At 40.2% G+C, this 18,773-nt stretch overlaps 1 protein-coding gene across 1 annotated transcript in view; it reads right to left on the reverse strand.

Annotated features, from left to right (window-relative positions):
- Positions 1 to 1,244: 1,244 nt before the first annotated feature.
- The window catches only part of LOC107384005 (collagen alpha-5(IV) chain), a 28,269-nt gene continuing 10,740 nt past the window's right edge, over positions 1,245 to 18,773 (reverse strand). Inside the window, exons 16-52 of the mRNA XM_015956984.3 lie at positions 18,423 to 18,467; positions 18,274 to 18,327; positions 16,838 to 16,879; positions 15,747 to 15,825; positions 15,529 to 15,564; positions 15,254 to 15,430; positions 14,664 to 14,753; positions 14,340 to 14,423; positions 14,143 to 14,213; positions 13,876 to 14,064; positions 13,591 to 13,762; positions 13,418 to 13,507; positions 13,141 to 13,248; positions 12,584 to 12,678; positions 12,172 to 12,322; positions 11,956 to 12,066; positions 11,686 to 11,850; positions 10,910 to 10,996; positions 10,648 to 10,785; positions 10,395 to 10,493; positions 9,000 to 9,098; positions 8,763 to 8,899; positions 8,511 to 8,637; positions 8,350 to 8,430; positions 8,165 to 8,263; positions 8,005 to 8,052; positions 7,204 to 7,386; positions 6,737 to 6,867; positions 6,308 to 6,380; positions 4,374 to 4,448; positions 4,118 to 4,243; positions 3,814 to 3,909; positions 3,480 to 3,689; positions 3,210 to 3,387; positions 2,987 to 3,101; positions 2,728 to 2,900; positions 1,245 to 1,891 (exon numbers count right to left, since the gene is read on the reverse strand). Of these exons, the coding sequence (XP_015812470.3) occupies positions 1,813 to 1,891; positions 2,728 to 2,900; positions 2,987 to 3,101; positions 3,210 to 3,387; positions 3,480 to 3,689; positions 3,814 to 3,909; positions 4,118 to 4,243; positions 4,374 to 4,448; positions 6,308 to 6,380; positions 6,737 to 6,867; positions 7,204 to 7,386; positions 8,005 to 8,052; positions 8,165 to 8,263; positions 8,350 to 8,430; positions 8,511 to 8,637; positions 8,763 to 8,899; positions 9,000 to 9,098; positions 10,395 to 10,493; positions 10,648 to 10,785; positions 10,910 to 10,996; positions 11,686 to 11,850; positions 11,956 to 12,066; positions 12,172 to 12,322; positions 12,584 to 12,678; positions 13,141 to 13,248; positions 13,418 to 13,507; positions 13,591 to 13,762; positions 13,876 to 14,064; positions 14,143 to 14,213; positions 14,340 to 14,423; positions 14,664 to 14,753; positions 15,254 to 15,430; positions 15,529 to 15,564; positions 15,747 to 15,825; positions 16,838 to 16,879; positions 18,274 to 18,327; positions 18,423 to 18,467 (4,113 nt within the window). The 3' untranslated portion in view covers positions 1,245 to 1,812. The remainder of the gene's footprint in view (positions 1,892 to 2,727; positions 2,901 to 2,986; positions 3,102 to 3,209; positions 3,388 to 3,479; positions 3,690 to 3,813; positions 3,910 to 4,117; positions 4,244 to 4,373; positions 4,449 to 6,307; positions 6,381 to 6,736; positions 6,868 to 7,203; positions 7,387 to 8,004; positions 8,053 to 8,164; positions 8,264 to 8,349; positions 8,431 to 8,510; positions 8,638 to 8,762; positions 8,900 to 8,999; positions 9,099 to 10,394; positions 10,494 to 10,647; positions 10,786 to 10,909; positions 10,997 to 11,685; positions 11,851 to 11,955; positions 12,067 to 12,171; positions 12,323 to 12,583; positions 12,679 to 13,140; positions 13,249 to 13,417; positions 13,508 to 13,590; positions 13,763 to 13,875; positions 14,065 to 14,142; positions 14,214 to 14,339; positions 14,424 to 14,663; positions 14,754 to 15,253; positions 15,431 to 15,528; positions 15,565 to 15,746; positions 15,826 to 16,837; positions 16,880 to 18,273; positions 18,328 to 18,422; positions 18,468 to 18,773) is intronic.

Raw genomic sequence — 18,773 nt, forward strand, 5'->3', positions numbered from 1 at the left:
TGATTTAATAAATAAACTTTTGCTATTAATTTAAATATCTTAAATTAAATATTAATCTTTGGATTAAATATAGACCAAGCCCGTTGGTGTATGAACTTCTATCAATTCTATAAATATCCTGGATATTTATACATGATATAAGCTTAATTTGCTAATTTGTTTGATCTTTCTCAGAATCTAACAAAGCTGAATAGCAACAGCGTTAAATCCTGGTTATGCAGATTATCCATGCTACAATGATGTCAATGCCAAAAACAACCAAAACAACCAAAACAAAGAGTTAACTCACTTCTTACGTCAGGAAGAATCCACGTGTTTCTAGAGTTATCGGTTCTTTCCTAATCCGTTGTCGAATTATGAGCGGCAGAAGCTTTTTCGGTTCGCTCCTTGCTTTTTTCACAGCAGCTGCCCAAAACGATCCACCAATACATGACTTTTCTGCTTCCCGATCACATGACAAGTAACATATGCGGACGAAGATCAGCTTTAGAGCCGTAATGTTTGCTGTCACAGCACAGGGGCTTGTTCCGATGCCCGCAAAATGCAAATGACGACTTTAGTCGTCAATGGCAGCAAACGGTTGGATTTACAATGATATCTTTAGTTATCAATGGCAGTAAATGAGTAAAAAAAAAAACTTTTTCTCTTTTTACAAGAGAAAAAAACCTGTCTTTTGCCAATTTTTTGATGAGAACTGTGAAAAAATAAAAGCATATAATTACTACAACAAAAATGTTTTTTTTTTCTCCGTTGCTTTTCAGGGCTTCCATACATACTGGATCATTCTCACACTAACACCAAGGCTATTTACAGTTTTCACTCAACCCAGTAGGTCTGTTTATGGACTGTGGTAAAACTGGTGCTGGGCAAAACACGCAAACTCCATAAAGGGAGTTCCAATCTTGCATTAAAACCCAAGCATTAATTGCCACAAGTGCTGAATTTTGATATGTTTTTTATTAATTATTCTGTATTGTTAAAAGCTAAAACCAAAAACTGAAACACAAAAGCAAAACATAATAAATATTTTCCCTAAATCCTAATGATGTGTTTTGTCCTTAAGACACAAAGAAGGCATCATTTTATTGCAGCATTTCCTTCTCACAGTATATTTAGAAAGAGCTTGGAAAGAGTATCAGGCAGTATGAGTCACAAAGTTAAATCTCTTTCATGCTCCATTTAACATTGTGACATTATATGAAATGCTCTAAGCGTGTGGGAACAAATTACTTCATATTTGCAAATTGAAGTAACAAAATAACACTTTTTAATCCATCACAGACAGATGTTAGAGGAAAATCAGCATAATTTATGGTTACCTACTGTTATGGACGTCATAGATTTTACTGGCACAAGGTATCAGAGATATGTTGGTGATGTAATGGGTTATTGTTTCTAAGTAATCTAGTCATTTCAATACACAAGAAGTATAGTCAAATAAACTCAAACAGCATTTGAAGAGCAGTGATGGGTCTTTAATTAATAAAAGCTGTACATTTTCACAATTTAACTTTGGTTGGTCACAATCAGTTTTCTTTAAATATGAGCAAGAGAAGAAAGCTTGAAAAAAAGAGACAACAAGACTTTAGATTAAAATTTAAATTACAAGAATAACAATTAAAAACAACTTGTCATTAATAAAATAATGATGCCCTTATACATCTGTTGGGATGTTTTCCTCACATCTGCATCACTACAAGGCCATATTACCTAACACAAGTATGTACATTTAAAAAAGACTACTAAAGTTCTTGCATCAAAATAACTTGTTTGTAAATACTGTTGCTAAAGTCGATCACCTGTCCCTCTCTTTCACAGCTTTCTGCAGACACGACAGCGGCTGATGACACTTTGTAGAAAAGTTCCCTTCACTGTCTGCGGAGATGGTTTACTGCAGGAATAAGCAAAAACACACATGCACAGTACTAGAAATAGAAGGAAATTACATCTTAAAGGAATATTCCACACCAAATTGAAATTGACTCTGTTGCCATGTTGTCCAGATTTAAGTAAATAGAGAAAAGCATTTTGTAACTAGCCTACTTCTAGCCTACTACTAGTCATTTTTCTAATCTGTTAGCTTTAGCTTAGCATAAACAATGTACATGAATGGTAACAACTAGCATTTAACAAAAAAGTCAAGAATATTATTCAATAATGATCCTACTTTTTCTTGTTCACCACAATATTCATATCAGTAACAAACATGGAGGAATTACATTAGTTTATTTTTGACTTGGGACTATATTACGACAAAGCACTGCAGTAAGTTGCCCCTGCAAGGCACAAGGACATGACGCAGCAACCACAAAACTCACTGTTTACCGTCATTATGGTGAGATGTTGTAAATGTTATACAGTAAACTCAGAAGTGACAACGTCTGCCAGACATCACGCTGCTGCATCACGTGCTTGTGCAGTGCTAGTTGTTATCATTCACTTACATTGTTTGTGCTAAGCTAAAGCTAACATAATACTACCAGATTAAGAGAATGAGGTTGGTTACAAAATTATTTTACCGATTGATCTAAATCTGGGGAAAATGGCAACAGATTGAATTTCACTTTGGAATGGAATATCCCCTTCAGTAGATTGCTGATGAATTAATGTCTACTAGCTTAGCATATACTAAGACAAATATACAATAAAGCACATTTTTCTCCTTCAGAAGGTACATTTTAATCTATTCATATTCAAATGGTAAACTGGAACACATTTTTTTTTTACCTGAAAATGTTACTGGGGTCAAGAGAGGCCAACCAGTAGCTGTAGGAATCAGGGTAGTAGTTACAGGTCCCTCTGCCATGGCACTCAATAAAAGGCACTTGGCGGAAATGTTCCATGCATGATCCGGGGGAAATCAGGGGTTGAGAAGATCCTTCCGCCCCAGCACCAGTTTGCTATAACAGAATATTCAACCATTAAATACAGTTTATATAATAAGGTTGATCAAGACATCCAGATGCTAAAATGACCTTTATCTTACCATGACAAATGAGTATCCAGTCCACATTGACTCCCAACCTCTTGGACATACAGGTATCAGAGTTTTCTGACTGTGAATGGCTATGACATTTGAGGTGGTTTCACACACTGAGCACCTAAATCATGCACATAAATAGCATGGTGTTTGTTTTATGTTGTGTAAAAAGCAAAAAAAAAAAAAAAAAGAAGAAAGAAATGTGTTTATGTACATGTTCTTGTCTCACCTACTGATGTAGGAGGCCAGTCTGTCAGCTGTGATGGCAACCATGTTTGCCGGCATTGGCTCATCAGTTGACAGCCAGTAGGAGTAGTCGTTACGAGAAGCATAACGACAGGTGTGCTCCGTGTCACAGAACACAAAAGGCATTGTGGAAAAACGAGGGAGACAGCTCCCTGTGGTGCCTGAAAGATGAAAAGTCAAAGACATATTGAAGCCAAGCTACAGAATGTGGTGATGGATATTATACATGCTATTTCTGGGGGTGTTTTCGTACCAAGGTCTTGACCATGAGCTCTCTCATTTCCATTGATGAAGAGGAAGGAGTAACCAGTGTACATGAGGCTGGTACCAGTAGGGCAATCAGGGACCTGAGTGCTCTGACTGTGCCTGACTACCAGGAAACTGTCAGTGTAACCTGTAATGGCTCTGCCAGGCAAACCTCTAAGACCCTTATGGCCTGGGTATCCAGGCCTTCCCTCTGGACCTGGAAAGTACAAGGAAAATATAATGTGATATGTACCCAGACAAATAAATGGAAATTGGTCTTAAAATGCCTAAATTGTGTTTACATTGTGGCGTGTCCAACCCTCATAGTTTAAGTTACACACCTGGCAGTCCTGCCTTTCCTTTGTCCCCTTTGTAGCCAGTAAATCCTGGAGGGCCCAGTGGGCTTCCTCCACGTGCTCCTCTGATGCCAGGCACTCCTGAAATTAATGCACTCATGCAATGCATAAAAAATGCAGATAGGAAAAATCTAATAATATTTGCATTTGCATACAGCATACATGAAAGAAAGACAAAAATATGTATTCCATTGCATGACATTTATCAATAACATAGAAATTACCCCTGAAAGCACATTTTAAAGTTGTTTTGCATATACTGAAAAAAAATATATATATTAATAATAACCTGGAGGTCCTGTTGGTCCTGGTAGTCCAGTAACCCCTGGGAATCCTGGATTACCTGGAGAACCACGTGGACCAGGATCTCCTGGTTCATAGATTACCCTTCTATATGTTGGTTGACCTTTGATGCCTGTATGTACACAAAATGAGAGGACTTAGAATGTGTTTGAAAATGTATACTGTGTGCAGCAAATGTAACAAGGATTATCTGAGATGGGAAAAATATTTGAGGTTTCCACTAAGGCAAATATTTAGCACACCTGGGGATCCAGGAAAACCTTTGGGCCCATGTCGACCAGGTGAACCTGGGATGTATCCAGGATCTCCAACGTCACCTAAAACATAGAATGCATACAGAAATCAAAGGGATTAGTTCGTACTCACATCCCATTATAAAAACACTAGTACAGGTGCTGGCCAGTAAATTAGAATATCATCAAAAGGTTGAAAATATTTCAGTAATTCCATTCAAAACGTGAAACTTGTACATTATATTCATGCAATGCACACAGACCAATGTATTTCCGATGTTTATTACGTTTAATTTTGATATTTATAGGTGACAACCAATGAAAACATCAAATCTGGTATCTCAGAAAATTAGAATATTCTAAAGGCCAATGAAAAAATGTTTGTTTCTCTAATGTTGGCCAACTGAAAAGAATGAACATGAAAAGAATGTGCATGTATAGCACTCAATACTTAGTCGGGGCTCCTTTTGCCTCAATAACTGCAGTAATGCGGCGTGGCATGGACTCGATCAGTCTGTGGCACTGCTCAGGTGTTATGAGAGCCCAGGTTGCTCTGATAGTCGTCTTCAGCTCCTCTGCATTGTTGGGTCTAGCGTATTGCATCCTCCGCTTCACAATACCCCATAGATTTTCTATGGGTTTAAGGTCAGGCGAGTTTGCTGGCCAATCAAGGACAGGGATACCATGGTCCTTGAACCAGGTGCTGGTGGTTTTGGCACTGTGTGCAGGTGCCAAGTCCTGTTGAAAGGTGAAGTCTGCATCCCCATAAAGTTGGTCAGCAGCAGGAAGCATGAAGTGCTCTAAAACTTCCTGGTAGATGGCTGCATTGACCCTGGACCTCAGGAAACAGAGTGGGCCAACACCGGCAGATGACATGGCACCCCACACCATCACTGACGGTGGAAACTTTACACTGGACCTCATGCAACGTGGATTCTGTGCTTCTCCGCTCTTCCTCCAGACTCTGGGTCCTTGATTTCCAAAGGAAATGCAGAACTTGCTTTCATCAGAAAACATAACTTTGGACCACTCAGCATCAGTCCAGTCCTTTTTGTCCTTGGCCCAGGCGAGACGCTTCTTGCGCTGTTTCTTGTTCAAGAGTGGCTTGACACACGGAATGCGACACCTGAATCCCATGTCTTTCATGAGTCTCCTCGTGGTGGTTCTTGAAGCGCTGACTCCAGCTGCAGTCCACTCTTTGTGGATCTCCCCCACATTTTTGAATGGGTTTGTCGTCACAATTCTCTGCAGGGTGCGGTTATCCCTAGAGCTTGTACACTTTTTTCTACCACATTTTTTCCGTCCCTTCGCCTGTCTGTTAATGTGCTTGGACACAGAGCTCTGCGAACAGCCAGCTTCTTTAGCAATCACCTTTTGTGTCTTGCCCTCCTTGTGCAAGGTGTCAATGATTGTCTTTTGGACAGCTGTTAAGTCAGAAGTCTTCCCCATGATTGTGGTGCCTTCAAAACAAGACTGAGGGACCTTTTAAAGGCCTTTGCAGGTGTTTTGAGTAAATCAGCTGATTAGAGTGGCAGCAGGTGTCTTCTATATTCAGCCTTTTCAGAATATTCTAATTTTTTGAGATACCAAATTTGGAGTTTTCATTAGTTGTCACTTATGAATATCAAATTTAAATGTAATGAACATTGGAAATACATTGGTCTGTGTGCATTGCATGAATATAATGTACAAGTTTCACGTTTTGAATGGAATTACTGAAATATTTTCAACCTTTTGATGATATTCTAATTTACTGGCCAGCACCTGTATGTGAGGTATCACAGACAAAGGGGAATGAAGTCTCATAAATCTTATTTTTCTTTGTCTACTTTATTCTCAATTCTATGTGATCCTCTGTTGCAAGAACATAAATCAACTTTGGAGTATTGTTCTCCTGTAGTGATAGATCACGCTTTGTCCGCAGGTGAAGGATGATAGATTACCAGGGGGGCCATGTTCTCCAGAAGGGCCTGGATCGCCTCTTGATCCTGGGCCTCCGGGTAAACCTATTGGACCCTAGAGAGGCATAAAGGATGGAAAGAAGTCAAAGATTAGAATTACAGTGTTGCAGTGAGAATTTCATTTGGCACTTAGAAGGTACACAAATGTAAGCCTGCATTATGAAAAATAAAAATAAATCAATTTAGAAACATTTTTAGAAGACCAAGAGGACTTTAAAAATGTATGTAAAATGTATGTAAAAATAAAAATAAAAATGTATCTTCAAAGAAAGAGAGCGAGAGAGAGGAAAAAATTAATTGAAAGCATTGGTTTACATAAAAATGTTTTGACATCAAAAGAACCAAATAAGACTAATTAACCTAAAATCTACATTAATATTCAATTTTGTGACAAAACGTTCAAACTCTCACAGGTGGCCCTTGAAAGCCTGGATCTCCTGGTGGTCCACAATAACCAGGGATACCCAAATGACCTGGATCTCCTCTGTCTCCTTTGGACCCATATGCCGTGGGGCCTGGAGGTCCTGGTGGGCCAGGATAGCCTACAGTATGGTCAGACATAAATCAGTCATGAAAATAGTAACTAAGGTGCTTAAAAAACTGTCCAAACATCATACTTTAATTAGTCAAGTTAAAAAATACGGTTAAAAGTTGTCATTTTCTTGACTTGGAAATGACTGTTAAAGAACCTTGGTTACGTGAATAAATGAAACAAAAAACAACAGCAACATGAATCGTAAAGAAATGTATAGTTCGACAGCATTTCTATCTTTCAAAAATCCAAACTTATTTCTCTTATGAATTTTAAGATTGTGGCCTATATTAATGTCGATGATAGTGGCACAAAAAAAAATTGTGTTTTGGTAGAACTCATTTACCACTACTCCCAGGGTTGCCAGATAATCCACGATCTCCTTTGGGCCCCGGAGCACAAGTTCCTTCCCTTCCTGGCTGTCCTCTTTCACCTTGGATGCCTGGTAGACCTGTTGGACCTCTGTCTCCTATTCGCCCAGGACGTCCAGCTGCAGGCAAGCGAGGATATCCAGTGTCCCCTGGAGGACCTGTCTTTCAGGATATAAAGAAACAATAGATACATTATCTTGATAACTTAGAATTTTATTTGCTGTATTTTTTGGGGGGGGGGTTGCACAATCAGCGGGGAGAAGTGGCCCTGGGTGTATTCTATCTCTTGCCAGTGATGGATTGGCATAAACACCAGTTCCCTAGAATAGACTGAAGCAGGCATAGACAATGAATGCAAAACAGGATGAGTGAATACATAATCAGAAAATTCTCCACAGCTAAAGAATCTTTTATTAATTTTGGTAAAAACTAATCCACACAAGCTAATGTTCTTCATGTTAGCCTTTAAAGTCCATGCAAAGGAAGGGACATGGATAAAATCCAGAGAAGATACTAAGTGAGTTTTACTGGATTGTGATGCTTAGCCATCTATGGTCAGGTATTTTCCCAACCTAGAGTGACTTCACTTGAATCTCAATGAACTGTACTTAAAATCTGAGGTTCTGTATGTTACCTCTGCCTATACTCAGAGGGAAGCAGTTGAGGAAAAGGTCAGTCAAGTTTTCGTTATTCCTGCAAGTGTGCTTGTGCAAACTTTCATGTCTTGTTTATTCTTTTTTTATGTTCAAGAGTGATTGTATTGCCCTGTGACTCACCCGGCTGACCTGGATCACCAGGTTTCCCTGGCCGGCCTGCTATTATGGCTGTAGAAAAGAAAAGGAACAATAGATGACAAACCAGGAAATTTTTGATCTACAAGAAGCATCATGTGTCTAATGAAACCAATTTAAAATAAGAGTGTTTTTTTTATCTTACCAGTTTCCCCTTTCTGCCCTGGTGGCCCAGGAAAACCGTCAGAACCCTGGTTTCCTTTATGACCAGGCTCTCCATTTTTACCCGGTGGGCCTGGACTGCCTGAAATGGAAAATAAAGGAATGGTTTTGCTTTGTGTTGAAAGTTTGTTGAAAATATTTGTTGTTACCTCTTATTATAGGAATTACCTGGCATTCCATTAGGTCCCATGTATCCTTTTATTCCTGGAAAACCAGCACTACCTTCTGGACCTGGAAGGCCTGGGGGACCTGAAGCAGTAGGGTATGATCAGGAGTTTGGTTAGCATCAACAAGGAATGAGCAAAGGGGGAACTAAAAGAATAATTAACCATTCTCTCCAACAACTCCTGGGTTTCCCTTGGCTCCACGAATTCCATCTAGACCTCTTGGACCTTCAATACCAGCTTCTCCTTTTTGACCTTTCAGCACGACAGCACTGCTTATGCCTGGTTCACCCTAAGAACACAATAAAACAAATAAAAACAATGCAAAACATTTTATGACTTAGAAACAATGTAACAGATGGCAATAAAACCGTTTTTAGATGGTGTCTATAACAACATATAGTTAGTTATAACTACCTTCTGTCCTTTCGATCCAGATGGTCCAAATCCATAATTTGGCTCACCAGCAGGTCCTTTCCAACCAGTTGGACCTGGGGCACCATTAGCTCCTTGTCTCCCAGGGACTCCTGTATCTCCCTTCATTCCTGTTGCCCCTTGAAATGATAGATTAAGCAATTGTTTTGCAGGAAAATGCACCTTTAAAATTTATTTTAAAAGCTTTCTTCCAAAACGTCCATTTACAGTGGATTTTACCTGGATGACCTCTGTGTCCTGGGTCTCCTGGGGCTCCTGGAGGGCCTGGAATCCCTTGGGACATCACTGGCCCATCAATACCTGGGTCACCTGGAGGACCTGTGCACACAAACATATACAGTGCTCAGCATAAATGAGTACACCCCACTACATTTATCAGAAAACGCAGTTTCCTTTCAGAATCAACATTTTCTCAGAGATACCATAACTACAAAACATTCCCACACATGTTGGCCATTGGTTGCAACCAAGATTTGTTCATTTTCACACACAAAAAAGTGATTTTTCTAACAAATACATTCAAGTCCATGTTGCAAAAATGAGTACACCTGAGTTATAGTCATGAGAAAAGCCACACAGAACTACAAAATTCAAATTAACAGGCATTCAACCACAGGTGAGTCTAATGATTCGTTTAAGAGGTGACCAGCAGACAGGTGACTATAAAAGGACGTTACTTAAAAAAGAAAAACCCTTCCCATTTCATGCTGTCAGCAATGGCTCCACATGGAAGAGAAATGTCACCAAATCTGAGAAAGGAAATTGTTTCTTTACACAAAAAAGGTGAGGGCTACAAGAAGATCAGCAAAGCTTTACATATCAGCCAAAACACTGAAGCAAAAGCGATCCAACAATTTAAGAAAGATGGAAGTGCAACCGTCTTACAAAAACATCCAAGACGCCCACGTAGGTTAACATCTCGACAGGAGCGTCTTCAGATGAGAAGGGTTGAAGAAAATCACCATGCAAGTCTACTGCAGTTAGCTAAAGTAGTAGCAAGAGCTGTGACACCATATGGCGCACACTTCAGAGGAATGGCATGCATGGGTATCGTCCATGAAGGAAGCCTCTCCTAAAGCCCATGCACAAACAAGCATGCCTAGGATTTTCTAGGGTCAATGCTGAAAGAGATAAAGACTACTGGGACTCTATACTCTGGAGTGAGGAGACGAAGATCGCTGTTTTTGGAACTAATGGTTTCAAAACTGTATGGTGGTTTAAAGGTGAGGATTTCAAAGATAAATGCATGGTGCCTACAGTGAAACATGGTGGTGGTGGTGTCTTTATGTGGGCTGCATGAGTGCTGCTGGTTTTGGGGAGCTGCATTTCATTGATGGTATCATGAACTCAACAAGGTATTGCACTATACTGAAGGAGAAGATGCTGCCATCACTCAGTGCACTTGGTCACCGTGCACTTTTCCAACACATTAACGTGATCCAAAACACACATTAAAGCTACTGTTGCATTGCTGAAGAAAGAGCTGGGTAAAGACGATTGAATGTCCAAGTATGTCTCCTGATAAGAACCCAGAACCCGGATCTGTATCCAGAACCATTACTGTAAGATAATTATGAGACAAAAATTCCACACTTTTTATAATTAATTTCAAACCTCTGTGTCCTGGACCTCCTGGTGGACCAGTACTTCCTCTGTAACCCTTTGCTCCAGCTCTCCCAGGATCACCATAAGGACCGTGCTGACCAGGTTGTCCTTAAAAAATGCAAAAAAACTGCCTCAACTTGATGTATACCAGAATATGTGACATGCATTAGAGGGAATACTTCTTAGTATCAGTGCTATACTGTGTAACTACCTCCTACATAACTAAATGTAAACCCCTTATAGAAAATATAACAATCTGAACCTGGTTCTCCAGGGTCCCCTGGAGGTCCAGTCAAGTTTTGAGGTGGGGGTGGGGGTCCCGGAGGGCCTGTTGGGCCTGGGTCTCCATGCATGCCTGGTGGTCCTTGGAAACCTGTAGCTCCATCTGGGCCTGGGTCTCCTTTAAACATCATAAAGGTTTGTCTGAGTCTCGGTTGTGAATCGTACAAAAATCCACAATAAATGAAAACAGACAAAACCAAAAGTCTTTTATCTTGTTTACATGAGGGTTATCCTTGCATTACCTCTTGGTCCATCTTGTCCTGGATTTCCAGGTATTCCATCTGGTCCTGGCCTAGATACCCCATCAGGTCCAGGGACTCCTCTTAATCCTTACAAAAATTCAGTGATATACAGACATTACAACCAGCTTTAACATTTACACTTCAAATGACCAAAATCTGAACACATCTGTGTCAAAATTTCCATGTAGATGTATATCTTTAACACAACATGACTAAAATAAAGACCCAAGCTGTGAAATGACAAATGCAAATCACCGGTAAACAAAACATTCCTAAAAGTGTCAGCTTTGCATCAAGATGGAGGTGCACTAAACCAATTTAAACATCCTTGATCCACAGGCTGTCTTGTCCAGTTTGAGCTCACTAAAACCTTCATTTGGTTTTCAGTGATGTGGTGAAAGACATCACAACTGGGACTGCAGGCTTTCAACCAAGAGGAGTGAGGAAAAAGCAGTGCATCAGACCACATAGCCTTAAAAATCACCAAGTTCCAACCTTATTAAGATGGTTTGGGTTTAGATTCATATTTACAGTGATTACCTCATAAAACTGGTTGGATCAATCTTGATAGATTTTATCAAAACAAATGTTTATTGAAGCATCTCTTTATTAAAACATATTCTTTTCCACATATTTCAGTATCAGGGACTTTGGAAATGTTGTACACTTTAGAAAACATAGTAAGGAACTTAAAATCGGTTTTTATGTTGCAGTGTGAGAAAAAAATGATTTTTTGAATGCATACACGTCTCAATAGATAAAAACAAATGCTATACCTTGTTCACCTGGCCAACCATTTAGTCCTTTTGCTCCTTTTGGTCCAGGTGGTCCATCTGAGCCTGGTTGTGATAACCCAGGAGGCCCAGGTTCCCCAGTGGGGCCATTATGACCAAACCCAGGTGAACCTAAATTTCCTTTTTCACCGGGAAAGCCATTAGGTCCTTGAAGACAGAAAAAAGAAGCAGAAGGTTTTTATTTATTTATTTTTTTCATTTAACCATCTAAAGCTGACTTTAAAAGGGCATTATGTAAGTTAGAAATCTGACCTGGATGTCCAGCATAACCATCCGCCCCTGGTTTTCCCTGTGGTCCCGGTAAACCTTTACATAAATCTTTGCTGCCTGGAAGCCCCGGAGGGCCCTCAGAACCTTTTGTTCCTGTGCACAATAATGTGGAAAACAGATAAACACTCCATCATGTGAAAACAAAAGTACATGTCATGTGTCCTTTCATGTTTCAGTCTGAGGCTCCTGTGTAACTACCTTTTTCTCCTGGAAAACCAGCTTTTCCAATGAGTCCTGGTTGCCCAGGAAAGCCAGGGATTCCAGGATCCCCTGCTGGCCCCGGAGCTCCATCCTCACCTGGAAGTCCTGGAAGACCTGGAAGGCCGGGTTGTCCAGGGCCACTATCACCCTAAAACATATGTAAGTCATTACAATACATGTGCATATGTAGTGATGTCCAACTACAAACTCACCCAAAAGAAACCAATCTTCTGACTGCAGGCTAATAGTTTGTACTTTACAGAGAATGAATCTTAATTTCAGTTCCATCTCCGTCTAATCTCCTTTGAACCATTCTTTTCTGACATTACAGAATGCAAAAGGGAGTACTTCAGTGTGGCATATGCCTTCCACAGTAAACTACTGTTTATTTTTAAAAATGTCTACTGACCTTCTCCCCTGGAGGACCAGCAGGGCCTTGAAGACCAGGCCGTCCAGTGAATCCCCTACCTGGAGTGCCAGGGGGACCTGGCAGTCCCTTATCGCCTGGAAAACAGTCGCAGTGATAAAATCATGCGTTACACTGACTAACTGTTTTTTATTTTTTTATTTACATTGTTTTTGCAATACATGTGATTAACTGTGGGCGACGGTGGCACAGGAGTTAAGTGCTCGCCCAGTAATCGGAAGGTTGCAGGTTCGAGCCCCGCTCAGTCTGTCGCTGTCGTTGTGTCCTTGGGCAAGACACTTAACGCACGTTGCCTGCTGGTGGTGGTCGGAGGGACCGGTGGCGCCAGTGCCCGGCAGCCTCGCCTCTGCTAGTGCGCCCCAGGGCAGCTGTGGCTACATCGTAGCTCATCCCCACCCGTGTGTGAATGTGTGTGTGAATGAGTGAATGACTGATTGTGTTGTAAAGCACCTTGGGGGGTTCCAGGACTCTAGAAGGTGCTATATCAAATACAGGCCATTTACCATTTACCATTTAACTTGGTATACTTGGAGCATTACCTTTAAGTCCTTGGATTCCCGGCCTTCCCGAGAATGACACATAACCCCTTTCACCTTTTGGCCCGGGAGTGCCTGGCGCTCCTGGGCTACCTTTTGCGCCTTGGTATCCTGGGTTATTATGGAAAAGTATGAAAAAATATGTTTATCTTGTCATTTTATCCTCCTAAAACATGTTAATAAGTAAATAAATTAAATAAATATATTTAGAAATTGGTAAGTCGATAAAGGAGAATCATCCATCCATCCATCCATTTGTCCGTCTATCCGCCACACTTACCTGGATTTCCTGGTGGGCCAGTCAGACCTTTTAATCCAGGTGGTCCTGGAGGTCCTTGAGAATGAAAATGACTCGGTTCTCCTTTTTGGCCTACCAACAAAAAAAGTTGAAGGATGTTTGCAGGTTAATCAACATCCTTTCGCATTTTACATTTTGATCTGTCAGTTTCCCACCTGGAATTCCAGGTTGTCCTGGTAGGCCAGGTACACCAGTGTCTCCTTTACTACCCGGAGGTCCAGGAGATCCATAACCCACTGGTCCAGGGTAGCCACCTGGTCCTTGTTTACCTGAAGGCCCTGGTAGACCAGGGAATCCAGGCTCTCCTTCTTCACCAGGCAGAAAATACTGGGGAGTTGGATATTTATTACTTTGTTTAGTTTTACCGATGTCTGTGAATTTATCTTGAACAAAGTATCAAAAAAGGCTTGTGGTAAAATGAAATTGATCAAATTCCTCACAGAATCCCCGGGAAGCCCCTGAGGGCCTTTTCGACCTGGTATTCCAGCAGACCCAGGAGAACCTCCTGCACCAGGTCTTCCAGGTTGTCCTGGGTCTCCTTTTTCTCCCTTTACACCAGAAGATTCATAGGAGTATGAGTCTCCTTTCTGTCCTGGAGGACCTGGCAATCCTCTTGGACCAACAAGACCCTTTTTAATACAAAATATTTTATTTACAATCACTTATATGACCATATATTAAAAACGTGTAAAACTGCACTTTCTTACTGGTTGTCCAAGTAGCCCCGGGGGTCCTGGGAAGCCTGGATCCCCCCTTTCACCTGGTCCTAGATTAGCACCTGAATGGCAGCAAAAACACATCTATATTTGAGTTTCAAACATTGAAATATTCTCCCAGAGTAAATGATCGTAGGAAATCAGCAAGACTGCAACTTAAGTGGTTTAAAAGGAGTGAACTGTTGTACCAGGGGGGCCAGGTGGACCTCGAGGACCCGGCGGACCAAGGGATCCTTCTCCACCACACTCATAACAGGGTTCCCCCTTTTCTCCTGATTAGTTACACATACATTTGTGGAAAAATGGAAAATCAGTCACAGTCTTTGCCATTTGCTCCTTTCAAAATGCAATGACCACCATGAAAGACAACCAATTGGTTTAAGTAGAATGTTTCTTTTTTAAATTGCCCTGAGATGACTCTTGTTGTGGTTTGGCGTTTTACAGAATAAACTGAATTGAATAAAAACATTTTAATGACAATTATTCATTTTTAATCAAGTCTAATTTCCCACCTTTCTTTCCAAAATTCCCATCATGTCCCATGTATCCAGGAAAGCCTTTTGCACCTTTCATTCCAGGGAGACCCTTAGTAACTCTGTTAGCTAAAAAGAAACTCCACATAAAAGTTCATCAGTTTCTTTATAACATTTTTCCAATACTACTCCTATACTATACTAAAACAGACACATAACATATTTACTCAAAAGGAAAACTGGGAAAATGGTCAAACTTTTAGGAAATTCCAAATGTTGCAGTAAATGCCTTGTACTTAGTAATCTAAGAAGCAAAACAATATCCAACATCAGAAATTGATAATGTTGTAATATTAAAGCAAAAGTAGTCCTGTAGTGGTTAGAAAGTCATTTTAACATCAGTCTAAAGTTGTATGTGCATTGCTGTCTTCATTCTGCTTCTGTCTTTTGGGTCTTTATTAACGAATGGCAAATAGGAAAGAGCGAGAGAAAAACATCAATCTCTCCAAACACTCCAAAGTGATTAAGATATTTTAAAATTATCGGAAGATTGAATTTTATTTGACAATCTTTTCATTTAACATAAAATCATCCTTAACAGATTTCCTCAACAATTAAAATTTACGTACTTCTGTCTTCCGGGGGTCCTGGTGGGCCCTGTTCCCCAGGTAATCCTTGATCACCAGGATCTCCATCTGGACCTCGGGGGCCTGTTAGGTAACCCCCTGGATCCCCAGGTTCTCCTTTGGGTCCTGGTAAACCAAGTGGACCACGTGGGCCTGGCACAAAATTCTCAAATGTGTCACCTGCATGAGGCAAAATCAAAAGTTAGGATTTAAAAATAGGAGCAGCCATATCTTTTAATGTTAGTGTTAGAAAAACTTTTCTTTTTTGAGTTGTAAACCTGGTGATCCAGCAGGTCCAGGAAAACCTACAACACCTGAGAAAACAGTAGCATAATGATTAGCATCTTGAAATGCTAATTTCTAGCAGGAAAAGACACTATTTCAGAGTTTTAAGCATGAAACCAGAAACAGGGGTCATCCAATTTTGAAAACAGCCTTTAATTTTGATATTTATTTTCAGACTTCTCAGCTCTAATAGAGCACAACATTCGTATACCTTGATGCCCAGGAAGCCCAGGACGACCTGGAAAACCAGGATCCCCAGCATATCCTTTGAGTTGCTCTGGAAAAAATATCTGAAAAAAAAAAGAGAATGAATACATATAAATAGCAATAAATAACAGACCACGAGAATAAAAAGCCCGAGTCATACTGTGGATAACATAACCGTGCCCTCCAGAACTTAATTTTAATCCAGAGAAAAAGTCCCAAAATTCCCATTTACTTTGAGTTTCCTTACTTGTGCATTCTGTCCTGAATTAGGAACATGTTGGGTTTAGAAAAATGTCATATCTGGACTAAAAATGAGCAAGTCTGAGAAACCCAGAGCAATTACAGTTGTGGATTTCTGATGCTAATTAACATAACGAGCACATTTTCAAGTTGTAACATCCCTTTGCTGGCTTTAAGTTAAAAGTGACCAAGCTGTGTTATCTGTTATGCATGATAAAAGCCTAACAGAACATTTTCATCTCAGACTGCAGGCTCACTTGTGAGTTTACAACTGTGCAGAGACTCAGAGGAGCAAGACCGCCCTGAACTGGAATAAACTGGATATTTTTTAGACTGACAGTGATCACTTTCTCTGCAGTAACGTAACTTTCATAGTAAGTTGATGCCAAATCAAGGCACTACGGTTAAAACTTTAGCTTTTTCATCTCCAGCTGGCTCAAATGGCACAGCGCAGTGCTACTGTGCTATGTGCTACTTTTAAGAGCTTGTATTTTATTGGACATTGTTTTAAGAAATTCAGAAGAGTCCAAATGTGCATTTTAAATTCGGAGCTCATTAATCATCAAGATTTACATGTAGACACTGGATTATAGAACATATTTAATGTTGTTTAGAATTGTCATTCTATTTCTATGCAACACCTCCAGCTAATGGAATATTTCAAGTAGATTATTTTTGGCTGTACATCACAACAGAAAGTTTTTGGGACTGACAAAGTTATAACACACTTACAGCAAAATTTGGATTGACAAATTAATTGACATGTAGTTTAATGTCTTATTTAGTTTGTAAAAGTGACACAGAGAATAGCCAAAACAGTTGAACACAATCAACAAATTTGTATATAAAACATACATCTCCTGGTGGACCGAGAGGGCCCCTGATTCCCTTTTCACCCTAAAAAACAAAGAGCACAGATAATGATAAACCAACATATGAATATAGAGGTTAAAGAGGGACTGTGTACATCACAAAATGTAACTCCACACCTAGTCAAGATTTGAAAAGTGCTATGAAAGTGGGCGTTGCCAGGAGGCACGGAGTGGCATGGCCAAGTGTGGGGAATTTGGATCCTCGGAGGGAGGGGGAGTGGAAGGAAACTGTACCGATGACGTGAAAATATTCCAGCCCCAGTGAATCACAAATTTAAAATGCAGTAGCCACAGTTTAACCCACAGGGGGCAGCACTGAGAAAGTTTTAGACCTAAATTCTAGTTTTAATCAAGTTTACACAAATGTAGGTTTAGGTAAACTGGGTACTTTAGCTCAGTATACATATATATATATATATATATATATATATATATATATAAACTCCACTTGTGACCAATAAGCTGTGATACTCTTATCTAAATATAGAATAACACCCTGCCTGGTCTTTATTGTGGTTAATCAGAAGATGCTAGGAGTCTTTATTTATTAGGGGATTGTACACACTTCGTTTTGATTCAGGAAACAGTCAGGTTTATAAAAGTAAGAATTAATTTTACAAACAATTAAAACATGACAAATTGGTTAACTATTATTTACTCTGAGTGGATGGAACTAAAGGTGATGACCTGGAACCTGTGTGTGAATGCGATGTTGGTCAGAAGTTCCGTATCTCGGAGAGCTGCATTCTGGATGTAAATGAGTTTGGTTTTAGTTAAGCTATGAGGTTGAGTATTATCAAAACCCACATCCAGACATAATCTCACTGTGTTCTACGCACCCAAGTGGAGACGCCCTTTTGGATCCGAGATGTGGGGGGGGGGGGGGGGGGGGGTGTACACCGAAGTCCGTAGATTAACTTGCATTACGACCAGGTCAGTCCAGAGTCATCTCCAGGTAACGCCAGTTGGAACTAGTTTGCATCTCAGGAATAACTCTTAAGGAGTTGAACAAATCAGCTTGTTCTGTATGAATTGTTTTGTTGTATCAGCTTCGCAGGTGCAAAAAAAAGGTTTTGATGACATGTCAACAGCTTTGGTGGGTTAAACAGTGTTTGCTTCAGGTGGCCGGCCTGAAGCTTCTCTAGAACTGAAGAATCACCAGCGTGATCTGGTTTTAATGTCTGCAGGCTGATTTAAAGGGAACACATGCAGTCTTGTGTCTCCTTTTTGACCAGATGTCAAATGGTCAAACAGTACCTAAACTGACCATTGCTGCACGTTACACAAACATGTCAAAAAATGCACAGAAACAGAAAGATTGTATTTCTAAAGACCCAATTATACAGTTTATATGCAAAAAAATAAAAAAATAAGTTGTTTTGGGGTTTAGTTACTCTTTAAAACCAAACAGACACTGACCCTATTTCCTGGTGCTCCTGGAAATCCTGGATCACCTTTGGGGCCAGGCCTTCCCTAAATTGGAACTGAGTTGTATTAGACTTACACAAACACATGCACACATATAATAAGTGGTTAACTTTCCACACATATCTTTTACCAGTGATTACCGTAAGTCCAGGCAGTCCAGGATCACCATCCTTCCCTGGTTTTCCCTTTACAGAAAATAAGTCATCAAACAATGGAGCTGTGATTTTAGTCCCTGAATCTAAATAAAGATTTTTTAAAGTTGTTTCTAGGAACTAGAAGTGAGCCACGTCACAGCTGAGCTTCAGACAGCAGGTTTTGAAGCCTTATTTCCTGATAATTTGACATCTCGCCTCTGCCTGGACAACAGCAAAGCGACTCTACCGCTGACTTAGTTTGCTCTGGAATTTGGATGTTTTTTCTCCACTAATAACACAAACCTGGAGGAGTTCTGCTGTGTGATGAATTTACTAATGCTAATTGGTAGCTATTGG

This window comes from Nothobranchius furzeri, chromosome 11, assembly GCF_043380555.1.
Source record: "Nothobranchius furzeri strain GRZ-AD chromosome 11, NfurGRZ-RIMD1, whole genome shotgun sequence".
In the NCBI taxonomy this organism is placed as follows: Eukaryota; Metazoa; Chordata; class Actinopteri; order Cyprinodontiformes; family Nothobranchiidae; genus Nothobranchius; species Nothobranchius furzeri.